The sequence below is a fragment of the Chroicocephalus ridibundus genome, chromosome 19, assembly GCF_963924245.1.
Source record: "Chroicocephalus ridibundus chromosome 19, bChrRid1.1, whole genome shotgun sequence".
Lineage (NCBI taxonomy): Eukaryota > Metazoa > Chordata > Aves > Charadriiformes > Laridae > Chroicocephalus > Chroicocephalus ridibundus.
This window is the reverse complement of record NC_086302.1, coordinates 4,860,960-4,876,375: the sequence shown is the minus strand read 5'-3', so window position 1 is coordinate 4,876,375 and position 15,416 is coordinate 4,860,960. Positions and strand designations below refer to the sequence as shown.

General features: G+C 45.7%; 2 protein-coding genes across 4 annotated transcripts in view; both read right to left on the bottom strand.

Moving 5' to 3' along the window:
* RPS6KA1 (ribosomal protein S6 kinase A1) overlaps positions 1–10,159 on the bottom strand; it is a 55,977-nt gene extending 45,818 nt beyond the window's left edge. For all 3 annotated transcript variants that reach the window (XM_063355931.1, XM_063355930.1, XM_063355932.1), the window contains exons 1-4: positions 8,056–10,159; positions 6,937–7,073; positions 4,509–4,605; positions 3,541–3,664 (exon numbers count right to left, since the gene is read on the bottom strand). The gene's annotated coding sequence lies outside the window, so the exon portion shown is untranslated. The remainder of the gene's footprint in view (positions 1–3,540; positions 3,665–4,508; positions 4,606–6,936; positions 7,074–8,055) is intronic.
* A 131-nt stretch (positions 10,160–10,290) lies between these two features.
* HMGN2 (high mobility group nucleosomal binding domain 2) lies at positions 10,291–14,248 on the bottom strand. The gene is made up of 6 exons (XM_063355943.1): positions 13,640–14,248; positions 12,897–12,941; positions 12,504–12,533; positions 12,122–12,172; positions 11,653–11,748; positions 10,291–11,209 (listed from the first exon to the last, which is right to left on the bottom strand). The coding sequence occupies exons 1-6, from the start codon at positions 13,652–13,654 to the stop codon at positions 11,174–11,176; spliced, it is 273 nt and encodes a 90-aa protein (XP_063212013.1). The 5' UTR covers positions 13,655–14,248; the 3' UTR covers positions 10,291–11,173.
* Positions 14,249–15,416: the final 1,168 nt, after the last annotated feature.

Below are 15,416 nucleotides of genomic sequence, written 5' to 3'. Positions count from 1 at the left end.
CAAAACAAAACAAAAAACCACAGTGAATTTCAGAAATCCTGATGAGAAGCCTAAAGATCCCAGTAAACTATTTTCCTTAGAGAGAAAAAACAAACTTTATTTCTGATTTGTTCAAGACTGATACACTCACGACTGGCAGCATTTTACTTCTCAGTCCTCTTACAAAACAGAGACTGTTGCACACATCCAGCCTTGAAAAGCCACATCCCCCAAAAAACCAGAGAAATAAACTTCCAAAATATGAGAAATTATCCTGACTGGGAATATTTTGGCCTAATGACCAATTGTATTACACAGGAAGACACAACACAAGCAAGATTTTCTAGAGGTGTGGGAAAGAGGTGCCTCCACCGTTCAAGGAGAGAGAAGCAGGTCTCCAATTTTTCTTCTAGTAACACTTGTTTTCTGTATTTTAAAAACTGATTAAGAGAGCGCAGCAGCACCGCTATGACTCAGCTGGCTTGGTCAGGTAGCAGATACATCTACACGCTGCTCAATGGTTTCCTTGTTGGGGAGTGAACAAAAGGCACAACAGGTTCAGGGATGTCAGAAACTTGGCAAAAGAAAATCTATCCATCCCTCATCAGCATTACAAAAAAAAAAAAAAAAAAAAAGATTCTGGAGTTAGTGAGGCTCTTAGATATTTCACAGCGTTGCATGTCCATGTCTCACAGCACACCGTAAAATGGTGCAGAAATACAAGGCTGGTACTTTGCTGCTCGGCTATTTCAGAATATTCCCTCTTTGCTCCCCCGGGGACATGATCAATACCTGACAGCAGAAGAGAATTTGCTAACGATGGGGGAACTTTTTGTTTCTGCTTTTTAAATTGCTCTTTTCCTCCTCTCACCTTCATGATGAGTAAAGGAAGGGAGCCTGGAGACTGCTCCTTTCCAAAAAGCGGCGCTTGTGGTTTATATTAGCAATGTAAGCACTGCCCAGCTGGGCCTTTTCTGGCTCTCAGAGGAGAGACTTGGTGCATTTCTGGGTGAGTTTACCTACAGTACTTACATCTCTGCTGATGAGGGAGGAACCACTTGATCCTTAACTAGAAAAATCCCCTTTCAGAATTATTCTCTAGGGACTATACAGGCATTCAAAGTTCAGCCCAAAGGGTTTTCTGTTAGCAGGCTAAAAATCCCCCTGCCTGATTCTTGTGTGCTGGTCGCATTTCATTGTCATACTCCCAAATTGCTCAGAAAAGATAATTTCTGTGATCAAAAGCAAGAAGCTTACTTTTATCTTTCGTCTGCTAAACTTTGTGGGCACCCACGTGATCAAAAGCCACCTCCTTGTTACGCTGCGGCTGTGTCTGTCACTGTAAAGAGGGGAGGGTAGTGTTGCTCAGACAGTAAAGTTTTACCACTGGGGACTAAATATCTTTTATAGAGAAATGCCTCGCAACAGTCATATTCAAGAATTCATAAAATAAGCACATAAAAACCCCCCAAATAATCAAAGACTGCTCAGTGCACAGAAAAGCCTCCAGCACCCAGAGTGCTCAAGGGACACGTCACCGTTGGTGGGACCTGCCGTCTCACTCGCCCCTGCTTTGCTCAAACCTGCGTCTCCAGCCACTGAGCAGCTTCAGAGACAGGTATTTTGTCACCCAATGGACAGATAAAAGCTTCAGCGGCCACTGCGTCGTATCAATAAAGGTTTTGCCAGCGGCAGTGAGGATTTTAAAAGGTTCCAACTGTGGAACATGGTTTAAGTTTTGCCACTGACTTCAGAGACAGCAAAAACGAGACTTGCATGGTAGGTAACGACTCCTTTCACCCTTTTGCTGTGGGAAATCAGATGTTCACTCACAGCCTGGTTTCAGAAAGTCCTGGCCAGACCTGCTGCCTTATTTGTCTATTTAAAGTCCGCACAGAATCGTTTTCCCCTTAACCCAAGAAGCCACTAACATAATGTTGGAGATAAATGTCCTGTGTCCTGTGGCAGCAGCCCAGCATAAGATACGATTGAAACAGGGTCAGTGCGTTGGAAATGGATAATAAATAACATCTAATGTAACGTCATTTAAACCAAAATCTTCTCTCAAATATAAGGGGTATGCTACAGTCCTTAAAATAGTAGAAGAAACACAGTGCTATTAGCTGCTAACACTCAGTAACACCGTATACTTGTTGAAAGGTAATATTGATCAGAGATGGAAAACAGTTTTTTGGCAGCTGTTTGCCAGCTCCATGGAAATTAATATGGGAGTCAATTACCAACGGACAAATGTCCCTTCTACAAGATCACCAGCTCACTTCTGGCACAAGCTCGCCTGCTGCCAGAAGCGTTTTGGAAGAGGAAGATACAGACAGAAACAGATGGTTTTAAATATCCCTATGGCCTTAGAAATTAATTGTTCAGTAAAGTGAAAGGGTTATGTCAGAAAGCAAACCAGTCTGGATGAAGAACAGGGTAAAGTATCGGTTAGTTGCCCCTTATGGTCCTGCAGTTCTTAGCACCAGTCACGGGGAAAATTGAGCTATTTGCCTCCCAGTATAAGATGGGGACTGTGTCTGAAATGCAAAAAATCTGCAGAAGCCGAGTGTGGGTGAGGTGGCGATGCTGGAAGAATCCCTCTTGCGAGGAAAGCCGGGTATTGCACGGAGATTTACATGACAACTGTGCATGGGAACCGCTGCTGGGTGAGCTGCACACAAGTGCAAAGAAGCCACAGTTCTGTCTTCACCTACATCAGGTTGTGCAGCAAGCGATCTGCTCAGACGTTATTTCTTCACACCGGGCAGGAACCCAACGCCTTTGAGTTCAAAAAATAAATCATTGCACTTCTCACCGCTCTGGTGCACAAAGGCAGCGAGCGCACAAACCCAGTGCTGAGCACACAGCATGCGAGAAGGACCTTGGGATGACATTGGGGTCTTTTATCTTAAACAATCTGTTTACTCATGTGTGCAAGCCAGGCACTGCATAGAATATAACCGAGCTGGGGCCACTGCACTGCAGCCCACACTTCAGTGTGCTCGCTCGGGCGGCTGTGGGGCTGCCAGCCCCACCAGCTCCGTGAATGACAGGAGGAAAGAGTCTACCAGCATCCCCAATGCCAGGCTGTTTTCCTCCCCCGAAAAAACCCCTGAACTCAACTTAAGGCTGGCTCATCCTTGCTTTGCTGATAGAAATTTTTCGTTTACCGAGTTAATCAATAAACCAAACTCCCAAAGCATTGCCATGCAAACGGATAAGAACCCGGGTCTGCTCATTTTGCTAATCGCTGAACAATCACTGTAGGTTTGTTATCTAGAAATTAGCGGGGCATGGTGACAGGGCCTGTTTAATGGAGATGTGTGAATAAAATCTACGCCGTATTTTTCAGTAGAGTGCACACTGAGATGTCCCTGAAACATTTAGTTTCAATGTTTGGTACAACTTCATGCCACAGCATTTATACTTGTCAGTGACTGGAAATCTCTGCCTTTTCCCTAGAATTCTGGGCGGTGTTTTTCCCGCTTCACCCAATAAATGCATAAATTCCCGCCCCAAGCAGGCACTGCAAACTGAAGAACAGGAATGAGTTTGGCTTACCAGGAGCTCATCTTTCAGTTTTGCACCCACTTCAAGGAAGTATCATGAAGGTGTCAAGTGCTCCACATGCAATCTTGCCAACTCTGGGAAGCAGCCACTTCCTTTCCAGCTTCACAGGCTGCTCCTTGGCAAAGGTAAACATGGAAAGCATGTGTTAGGAGGAGATAACCCAATGACTAAGGTATTTCATAATGTAAAAGGTGAAGGAAAAACAACTCTCTGCAATTGACAGCATTGCTTCAGCCCCATCCACCTTATAGGACGGCATTCTGTGAGAATTAACACCGGTAAAAGCTGCTGGCTAGCAAACTGAGCACAGAGTTTTACAGCATCAGAAAAGTCATGCTACTTAGACTTTAAGGAGCATAGTGAATTAGCACAAATATCACAATTCGATTTCCTAGATTTAGCTCGTAGAGAAAAAGCACACACACTCAAAACACGGGCACACAAAACCAAAAGGAGACACAACAAAAAATGCAGGAAGCTTTTCCATAAAGTATTATTTCCTTGGACAATACAGTTTATTCTGTAATCTCAGATTGAAGATTCAGCAAATCTGATAAAAGTAGTTTGTACCAACATGCCTAAAAGTGACCAGACTTATATGATGCCTATTTAAATCCGTGATTAATATAAAGTATCCCTTCCCCAGTTGAGGACAGATGAGCTGGATAGTAGCAGCTCTAGTTTAGGCTTAAACTTCCAGGACATGTGCCACAGCAGCTGCAATAACTGCCTGAGGAAGAGAAGGAATGGTCCAGTGATTCTTAAAATAGAATTTGGGAAGCCTAAGGTCAAAGGCTGCCTATACTGTGGATAGGCTCCTGTGAGATGTCAGCTATGCCTGTAAACTAACAATGAATTGAGCACTCTGTCTGGATTTCAAGCAAAAACATAACAAAAACTGGAAAGCGCTCCCATACTGTGATGTATAGATACATCAGCGAGGCTCAGAGGAGACTCACCCTGCTCAGGTGATTATCGTTTGTCTAACGCTGATCCTCTGAAGGTGGCAGATGAGCAGGGGGATGGAGGTTGCTGCGGGAGTGCTTCTCCCACTTTCTAAAAGCAAGTAACACACATTAGATTGGTATAAATCAGGATAAACCAGGCTTCAGTCTCCCAAGTTTACTACCAGGTGGCTTGTGCTGCATTTGGACGCTGCCTGCCGTTTATTGCCTTCCGAGCACCGATTCTGTGTTTCCTGGTACCACCGTGTGGTGAAGGGAAGGAACAGGCTGTTAATCAAAGCGGTAGTTAATGAGATAAACAGCACCACACAAATCCCCGAGTCCACTGGGCTGTGGCAGGGAGGTACCGTGAGGCTGCCAAACCCAGCCTGCCCCCCTGCCAGCACGCCTCAGATCCAGGATACTTTTGAAACCATGCAAGAGAAATTAATCGAGTATCAATGGAATTCTCCTTCCTTGATTTCTGCAGGGCTTGCCAAGAAGGAAGCTAATTTGGTCAAGGTACGGCAGGGAAACCTGGGCATCTCGAACCAGGCTGCAGTCCAACAAAACCTATTCACCCAACACCCACAGCATAGTAACAATCTCTGGTATTATCTCCAGTAAGAAGGAAATGACAAGAAAAAAGAATTTAATTGCCTAAGTTTACAATCAGTCCTCAGGTTAGACCGAGAACCCCTAATACTACATACAGTTCTTATCTAACACTTGTTTCGATCAACAATAAGCACCAAGATACCACTTTGTTAGAATAAAGGCACACAAAATCTCCTGTCTGGGCAATGCTAAAACAGTAATCTAGTGTAACTAGATTAATAGTAATCTAATAGTAACTCCTCTCTCGCTTTGTGATTGCAGTATGCACAGCAACCAACAAGCCTGAGAGCGGGGGAGGGCTGTTGCCCGGAGGGAAATTTGTTAAAAGATCCAAAAGTAAACTCGGTGGGATAATTGAGTAAGATAAAATGAAATCCACGATCGAATCTGTTTAGAAGGGGAAACCTAGAAAGTTTGGGGTTTAAGCATCCAGTAGCAAAATGCAAAGTCTTCCAGTAGCTGCAGGTGCTTCGGGAGGCGGAGCGATGAGATGTTACACACCCGGGTCATCTGCAGCCTCTGTAGGACCATTCCTTCTGTGTCGTCTTAGTATCTTCTCCAGGCTGGCGTTACGCACCGAAGGTGATGAGATGTTCTTGTTTGGAGGTTTTAATGCATTTTAATAGATCTCACATTTAGCAAGTTTTCCCTTATGTTTTCTGTTGCTAACTCATAGATTTACTGGCACCTGAAAAATTCCCTTTGCAAGGAGATGGTTAAAAACCAAAATTGTTAAAATAGTTTAAAACAAACAAACAAAAAAGCCCAGCCTTTCACGCAGAAGTCTTCCTAATGTCAATTTACCAAAGCTCTTTATTAGTCGGTATCTCCTCCTCATTAGCCTTAATCGAACTTTACTCAGCACCAGCTTCCCCTGTGCCATCTCCTTCCCATCCCTTGCCAACACGGACGGCCTCGCCTTGTAAATTGTGAGTTTAACTATAGCTCCATTTCATCCCTATGAGCTGCAGGATAAGGACCCATTTCTCAGAAATTACAGTCAGCAGTATTAGTCCCTGGGTACGGTATTACCATATCTGGGATGATTTAGGGACAATGAAATCCCTGTGCCATCAAGCTCGGCGATTCTTCAGGCACAAATGATCCTGCAACTCAATATTCACCGGGCGTGCTCACTGAAATTTAGTACGCTTTCCTTCCCTGCTCCTTTTCATACCCATCCATGGCAGGGCTCGGCCAACACGAGGAGTATACTGTCACTTTTTCCAAATATAATTGAGCTCCGCGAGTGCAAGATGAAAACCACTGAAGGAGGGAATTATCCTGAAACTCAAAACTGTTAATCCAAGTGCACTGCATTAGGAGGAGGGGGGACAGGAGTTTGTCATTCCCGGGGAGTCTTCATTTGTTCATGTGCCTTTTTTAGCCCAAAATAAAACCACAGTTGGGGTAAAGATGGTTCTGTAGGATTACCATAACTAGCTCACGTTAACTTCTGCTCAGTTTTAATTGTCACTTAGAACACTGCTTTTGGGGGGTCCAGAGACTTTGCTCTATCGTTTCTCAGTAATCTAAAAGTTCTTAAGACCCCAGCAAAAATCTGAAGTATTAGGAAAACCAGAATCATCCACAGACTCTGCTGGAAGCCTGCCAAAGGTCTCAGCACCATTAAGAACTCGGCAATCTTGCCTATTAAGAGGCAAATAAATGAAAACAGCAGCTTGTGTCTATTTCCCAGACAATTTGTGCTGAAATTAATAAACTGAGAAACAATTTAGTGACACAGCCACTAATTTCACGTAGATTTAAACCACGCTGGTACGCAGCTACTTCTTCAAGGCTTGATAAGGAACACGGAACGTACTCATTCGCCTTTCTATTGCCACCGGTGATTTTCTGGATCCTGCACGTGGCTGTTCCCCTTTGCATATGAGCAGCTGGATTCCTCCAGCATATCGCAACAGGCTTCTGGTTCATCGTCTGTCTCTTCCGCAAGTTTTTCTGCAAGAGGACAGATAAAATGAAGGAGGGAAAGGTATCAGACAGCAGAGCAAGAAAAATTATCATGTAAATTGACAGCGAATGTTAGAACTGGGGTAATTGGCAGAAAGACAAAAAGCTTTTGTGTCTTAGTACAGGTCACATCCGTCGTACCCCGCGCTGCCCAACAGCCCAGCCCAGCTTTCAAGACATGCAGTAACCACCAAAGACGAAGCTGTTTGAACATCACCAGGATCCCAGTGCACTTTTACCCTTCCAAAATTTCATTGCCGGTCCTCAAAATATCAATATTTGAGAAGTATTGAAGGCTAGTGGTCAAAAAAACAGAGGATGATGTCTTCCACAAGAGACCAATTCCTCGATAAGATACTCCAGCAGAGCCCAAGAATGCAACCGAGCTCTGACTGTCTCTACACCTCGTACTTGTATTTTTTTCCTAAAGTTAGTGCAATCCATGGTCTTTCCTATTCATCAGCTGCAAGCGGGAACTGTCGTGCATACCCAGGTTTGTCAAAGCTCAGATCCTCAGTTTGATTTAAAATAGGACGTTCTCTGTCTTTTAAGTTAGAAAATAATTGCACGTTACTGCGTAGCACCGCTACCCTTCAACAGGGTGGTTTTTAGTGTTAGCGTTGTTTCCATCAAGCCCCGGTGGTCTCCAGTCATTTTTTTTTATAAACTCAAACAAATAGGACAAAACACATGCTAATGCAAAGACCACCTGACAGGCCAGCTTTTTAAATGCACCCGGCAGCATAAATCACATTCCCAGACAATACACAGAGACAATTTTCCATGTAAAATGATTACGATTTAACAGAAAAACTTATTTTTAGCTTAAGGCGTTCTGGCAGCTGGGGATGCAGATTTGTGGCTGTTCTAACCACTAAACAAGCACGGATTGCAGCACAGCATTGCCTGCTCTTTAGCTTTTAATTTACAGAACTAATTAGTTGGATTTACTGTGTTTAGCATCCCTTACCCTGTATTTGCTTCAGGAGAAAAAGATGAGCCTTGCGTGTCAAGTCAAGCCCAATAAGCCAATAACTCCAGCACAAGGGCACGTCCAGTGGGAAATACCTCGGATGTAGCACGAGGTGGGTATCTCGCAGCACCGAATATACGCAGCACTTCATGTAGAACCCTCGCCTCGCCACGGCACAGATCATCCTGGCAGGTTGAAACTTCTCCAGCAAGCTTTACAGGTAGGGAGGAGAGGGGACATTCTGATCAGCAAGTAGATTCCAGACCAGGATAAAGGAAAATACAGGAGTTTTGTAGCAAAAAATGAAAGCATCAACACTTTCCAAACCGTATTACAGGATCAGCATGAAGTAACATGTGTGGCAGAGACATTAAGGCAGTCGATTCGGTACACGCGAGATGTAGTGAGGTTTGGGAGTTCACCGGTTGCAGTAAGACAGCACGGCTGAGGAGCTACAGAGAAACTTAGGTGGCAATTACCACATGAAATAATAATTTTCCTCCTCGGCTGGGGAAGATGCCCTGCACAGTAACACACAGGACAGCAACACACAGCTTAGACTTCTAGGTATTGAAAAGATTAAGTAATAGTTAAGTAGTAAGTTCTTCAACAACAACAAAAGACACCTGCAATTACACTTCATTAGCAGTATTTTATTGAATGACTAGGGGCTGAAGAGACCTTCCAACCACAAAGACGTTCGCAGAGAACACCGGAGCATTCCAGCTGGCAACCGGGCCAGCAGCAACCCGTTCAAAAGCCGCTTCATTTAGAACTGCTCATTCTCTTTGTAGAAGCCCAACACCACAAGGCTCTACAAAAGCAAGGTAGGCCATTTCAGAAGTTCTGATTTAAAAACATTTAATTAGAGTATTGTTTTAATGTAATCATTTCATTATTATTGGATGAAATTCTGATTTCACCGCCCAGAAAGTGCTTACAGTGTCACCCAGACCAAGTCTCGGACGGTTCCACAGCCTCAAGGCTCATCTCCCTCTTGTACTTGAGACTTCAGAGTCATGGGGAAACCCAGAGTTCAAACCCTGCAACGAGTCTCTTCCGCAGGACGAGGCAGAGCAGACCAGAGCCATGTCACAACACCCTAACAGCCTTTTTCTCATAAATCTGAAAACTCACTTTCTGCTTTTCTCTCATCATCTCAACCACAGTTTCTCACAAGCTGGTTCTCTTGGAGAAGGCCCTCGACAGTTCAGGCCTCTTCTCCCTCTTTCCGTTACTGTGACATCCTACCCCTTGGTTGCTCAAGTAATTGTCAGTATTTTTGTCGGTCGTTTCTAAGCTACTGCTTTCTGGGTGGGGTACACACATGGTTATTAAACATTATTTTTCTTACATTTGCTAAGGCAAATTAAGACATAGCAGCTGTGATAATGCAGGAAAAAAAAAAATTCCATTGGTACATTTCTAACTGGCTGTTTTCTGTATGTCCAGCCATTCTGGAGTATTTCTAGCACTCTACACACACCAAAGATTTCTGGATGTGGAGCTCCACCCTGTCCGTTTTCATTGGATTCCCTCTGAAAACAGCACGGGAACGGACACTGAAGCCCCAGAAAAGGCCAAGCAGAGGTGGAAAAAATATTCCATCTGAGAAAGTTACCAAAGGGGACATTCACACATTAGGGTTTTTGGTTTGGCTCTGCTCTACAGTGTAAAGTAGCAACTATAAAAATGGTGCATTTTTACTCAACAAATCTTGTTTCCTGCTTAGTCACTACCACTGCAAAGTCTGTATTTGATTAGCAGAAGCAACAATATTCAAGCTTAAGTGCAGAAATGTAACACATAGTCAGTTTTATGGAGCTAGTTCTGGTTTCACTACCAAGAAAACCTCACCAAAATTTATTTTTCTACACAGCGACTGCAAGATTGCTATATTCTTCCCCTTTTTGTATAGTACTGCTTTTTAGACAATAATGAAGATAATTTATCTCAGTAGATTCACTTACATGCTCCATTTTGGGACACCTAAATAAGCCAAGAGTTTCAAAACACCCTGCAGCGATCTAGCTTTTAGGTAAGGAAATACCGCTTTTTCCTTGTGAATTAAGACTGAATTAATTATCTGAATTAAGATGCTTAAAACAAATCCTTGGCCATTAGCAAAACATCGCCTCAATACAAACGCATACATGTACACAGCAAGTATTCTTCTGCCACTAACCACATGAGAGATGAAATAAAGGCAAGAGAAATTAGAAAGGCATTAAGAACAGTCCAAGCCAAACCGTATCCAGCTTTATTAAAGGTACTTTTCATAAACAATCATGGTAATTTAGGCAGGACATGGGCTACAATCTGCAACATTTTACAACAACCGTCAAACTCCCCTCCCTTTATGGACTACCAAAACATAAAAGTTGCTATAAAACCGAAGAAATCGTCATTTCATACTTGTAGAGGGAAAAGTTTAGAGTGAGGGTGGACACTTTCACATTTAGCATGTTGTTTAACAACTCTTCACAAACCTACCCTGACTTTTAGAGGAAAAAAAAAATTAAAATGAAGGTTTTCTTAGTCTGAAGATCCACAATATAAAAGAGGAAGTACAGCTCCTTTTAGAGCTGTTTTATCCCATTAGACACCAGAAGTCTGGGTCACCTGACAATGCATTTGGAGTAGTAAGTCCCAAAATGCCGGTTTTGCCGTATTTTGGAGTGATAGGCTCTAGGCAAACAACGAGGATGCGAAAGGAAATACAGAGGACATTACAAACTGCGGTTTTCAAGTTGGCAAAAGGCATCTTGGGAGCTCCGATGTTCACTCGGATGCACTTCACAGAACTAAGCGGACGTGCAGCACGGAGGAATCCCTTCCTCCTCTATTCAGGAAGAGCCCTGCTTCCAAAACCCAGGGGACAGGGAAAGCTTTTCTGATTAAAATTTAGGTTCCGAGAAATAGACTAAGTGACATTTGTTCCCACTGCCCCGCCCCGCCCCCCCCCCCAAACACAACATCGAAGCGGTCTGTGTGCTAACAACATAGCTTAAAAAAAAGTAAACCAAAATTCTGCATTGTTATAAAACTTGATAAAAAATAGTATTTCAAACTGTACAGTCACCAGAAGTACACAGTTATCAAAAATTCACACATTTTACTTGGCTTCACCAGCACCTTCGGCTTTCTGTGCCTAAAAGAAAAAGGGGAACCAGTCAATATAGAGCACGCACTTGCGCCAACAACCGATAATTCATTTTTCTAAATAAGATTTCTTCTGTTCAGAGAACTGCTCTTTGGCCTGCACCATAGTAATTTTTAACAAAATGAAATCTAACATTCGAGGAACCATAAAACTCAAGCTGAAGTTGCTTTATTAGGTGCAAACTTTATGCACTTTCAGATCAGTAACTTTCGTGTGGCAATTTCAACTGGCAAACAGACAACTTTAACTCTTCACCAACCAAGCAACACCCCCCTCCCTATCTGTTGATGTGTTGTTTGTGTCATAAGCAACAGGTCTAAACGATCAAGCAGTAATTCCTCGTCATTAGCGCAAGCCTAGACCTGTCTATGTTTGATACAGAACAAAATAATAGTCTGGCACGAGACAAGCTGCCAGACCCATTGTTATACCTGATCTGTTTTGGCATCTCCGTTTTCTGCAGGGTTGTTTCCCTCCTTGCCAGCATCAGCTTTCCCCTTCTTTCCCTTGGGCAACTTCTCGCTCTTCTGTAAACATAAGATGACATACACCATTACAATTACCAACATCCACTTATTAAGCCACAAGAATCCAAAAACTAGAATGGTAAAAAAAAAAAAAAAAAATCAATACTGGATGTTGGCCCAAGAAGAATGCAAACACACAAATGTTTCCATGTTTAAGAGATTGACAACAACAGTGAAGAGTCTTCACTTTGGCATTTTTTATTCAAGCTTTGTAAAATTCAAAAGTTTTCAGTGCAACTTTACAGAAGTGACGATGCAGCTCGATTTCATCACTACATATGCTGTAATTCAAAGTTTTATTAGTTATTACCAGACAAATCTAAACCTCGTAACCCATTTATCTCTCAGTAACAGCACTGACACAACAGCTCACCTTTGGAGCTGCCTTTTTAGGTTTAGGCTCTGGCTTCGGAGGAGCAGGCTTCTGCAAGTGAGGAAAAAAACCTTGTGTTATTCAAATTAAAAATTTTAAGAGACACATACTACTTCTTTAAAAAAAAACATTCAACAGGAGCAGTTTAGTTGTAGGAAAGCAAATACAAACATTTGAAATTGAAATACTTACTTGATTTGTCAATTATTCTACCACTCCCATAACACCACACAATGGGGCAGTTCGTTAAGCCAGTCACTCTCTTTCAACTGAACAATGTGTCTCTCCAGAATACCTACAGCTCTCACAGATGCAGTACCTCATAACTCTGCCTAGAACTACCAGGTGTTGTGACATCTCTGCTCAACAAGAGAATACTCACAGCGGATAACCTCGCCGACCTCCGCTGTGGCTGTTAAAAAAGGAAAATGATTGACTTCAACATGTCAAAGTATAAACTCCCAAAGTCATAAACAAACTCCCATTTCAAAGTAGTAAAATCCCATAACTAATGTTTAAGGTTTTATTTAACTTTTTCCCCATTCTCAAGAAATATGGAACTATCCCAGTTTATATCACTGCTAACAGTATTAAGTTAGCAGTTCAGGAGATTTTTCATGGTTAAGGTTAACAGTAAGTACTTTGAAAAGTCAAGAATCAACTGAGACCAACCCTCCACCCCCCTCCCCAATTCTTCTATTTTGATGAAGTTAAACCTCATCTTCCAACGCAAACACTTTATGATCCAACTTTCTCAAAATACTGAACTTCTTACCTCATCCTTAACTTTGGCCTTATCGCCCTTGGTATCTCCTTCAGCCTAGGACGGGAAACACAAGTCGTACCGGGGAGTTACGGGGAGGCTTCCTCAGCACCCCCATCCCCGCAACAGCCGTTATTTTTACACACACACCCCCCCCAATCCGCAAAGGGAACATTTCCAAACGGCAGCGGGAGGGTGCCAGGCCTTCACCGCGCCCCGGAGGCCGCGACGATTCGGGGAGGGGCCGGAGGCCGCGGCGGGAGCGATGGGGCGGCCGAGCCCCCCCTCCCCGGGGGCGGGATGGGGGGGGATGAAGCGGCACTGCCCCTTCAGGGCGGCCCCACTCCCGCCCACGGCTGCCCTCCCCTCGGTGGGGGCGGCGGTTTTGGCGGCAAAGCGGCCCTGCCGCTTCCCGCCCTTTCCCGCCCCACCGGCGCTCCCCTCCCCCCGCCGCCCTCTCCTCACACCGACCTCCCGCCAAAACCAACCGGATCGCACCGGCGCCGCCGCTCGGCGCGCGCCCCTCCCCCGCGGCCGTTAACCGCGCGCGCCCGTTAACGGTCCCCGCGCCGCCCCGCCCCCTCCCCCCCCCCACCGCGGCCGCACAACCGTTACCGCCCCGGAGCTGGGGGGGTTGGGAACCATAGTCCCGCCCCCCCCCCCCCCCCCCTTCACCGTTCCTCAGGGAAGCCGAGGGGGGGTGGGGGTGGGCCGCGAGACGGTAGGCCCCGAGGGGCCCGGCGGGCGCCACGTACCTTTCTCTTCGGCATGGCTCCGCGCGGGCGCGTTGTGCGTGAGGGAAAAGGGAGTGGGGGGGTGGTGGGGGGGGAAAGAGAGAGGGAGCGCTGTCGGCGTGAGGGGGTGGAGAGGGTGAGGGACGCCCTCGGTGCGGCGAGAAGCTGAGGGGAGGGGAGGGGGGGGGAGAAGGGGAAGGGGAAGGGGGGGGGAAGAAGAAGGGCTGGGAGCGGCGGTACGGCGCGGTTCGGTGCGGGGCGGGCTCCCTCCCTGCCGGCTGCGCTGTGCTGGCCGCCCGACCCCCCACTACATTCGAATCGGGTGTTTATAAAGTTTTATATAGAGCCGGACGCGGCCCAACCGGTTCCAGCCGGATCCCCACCGCCCCGCCCGCCCATTGGACGGCGGGGGTCACGTGGGGTGGGGCCAGTCGGGGATGGGGGGGGGGACGCGCTGAGGAGGTGGCGCGCGCGCAGCGGGGCCTCGCGCCCCCTCCCCCCCCCCCCCATATTCCGCCGGCGGGAAACACCCCGGGGGGTAGAAGGCAAAAATAAGGGGGAAAAGAGAAAAAACGGGACTGACAGGGGATATCCCCCCCCCACACACACACCGGGGAGCCGCAAACGCTCCGGCGCGGAGGGGAGCGGAGCTGTTCGTTCAGCACTGACCCCCCCCCGCCCTCCTCGTACACCCCCCCCCCAATTCCCAGGGACGGGGGACGCGGGGTTACCGTGATTTTCCTGTTAAAAAAAAAAAAAAAAAAAAAAAAGAAAGGGAGATGGGGAGCGTTAATGGACAGAGAGTAAGGGAGAGGAGGAGGCGGTGCTAAAATAGAAAAAAAAAATATCAAAATGTAAGAAAAGTGACACCAAATTCACCTGTGGCGAGGGACTCAGGAAGCCCCTTCCAAAACGGGCCATTTCCCCCACGCGGATGCAGGCACAGCCCCTCCACCACAAATCCAGCCATTAAAGAACACCCTTCCTCATGCCCACAATTTTTAAGCTTCTAATTGAACCTCATCCAGAAGAGGAGCTTCTCCCTCCTTCCCCTCCCCGGGTAATCTCAGGCTTTTCCAGACCAGAAGAGCTACATTTTTCCCCCCACACACAGTTGTGCTGATTTTTCTGCATCTTCACCACATAAACAGGAATTGGGGAAGTCGAAAGGCAGCCTGTAGCTCTGCTTCCACCAGTGCGGCTGAAAGACGCGCTCCTGAAACTGGGAGTTTGCCTGCGTAACTTACACTCAGCCTCTAACGAAGGGAGGCTTAGAGGGAAAACTGGTATTTTGCTAGAATAACTAACGCAGGCGGAATAAACAAACTGCCAGGTAACACAAGCCTTTTTCCACTGCCTGAAGGCCTGACTTTTTTCTCCTCCCCTACTACAACAATGGCTTTTATAAAAGGGATTAAAACTTTCCCTACCAGCCTTTTGTAAACCAAATCCTTCAATTACCACACTTGCAACAGTACCTCTACTTTGTGGAAAACCACCACTGTGGTTTTGGTCACCTGTATCATCATAACACAACTGAAAACCTGGTGTTTTTTAAGGCAAAAAACGCATTCTCAGGTAGAAGACAGTCTCCCCATCAGCCTGGCAAAGCAGAGCAGAGAGTGCTCTGTCTCATGGAGAGCAAACTATTTCCACAGACAACTTCCTGAAACGTGAAGACGGAGAAAATAAAACAGGGCAAAAGAAGTTTTAAAAATCGACAGCTCCCATCATCTCGGCATGCGTTCATCCAACCTGCTCTTTGGTACTTACGCGAGAGGAGGTTTGTGCGCAGAGC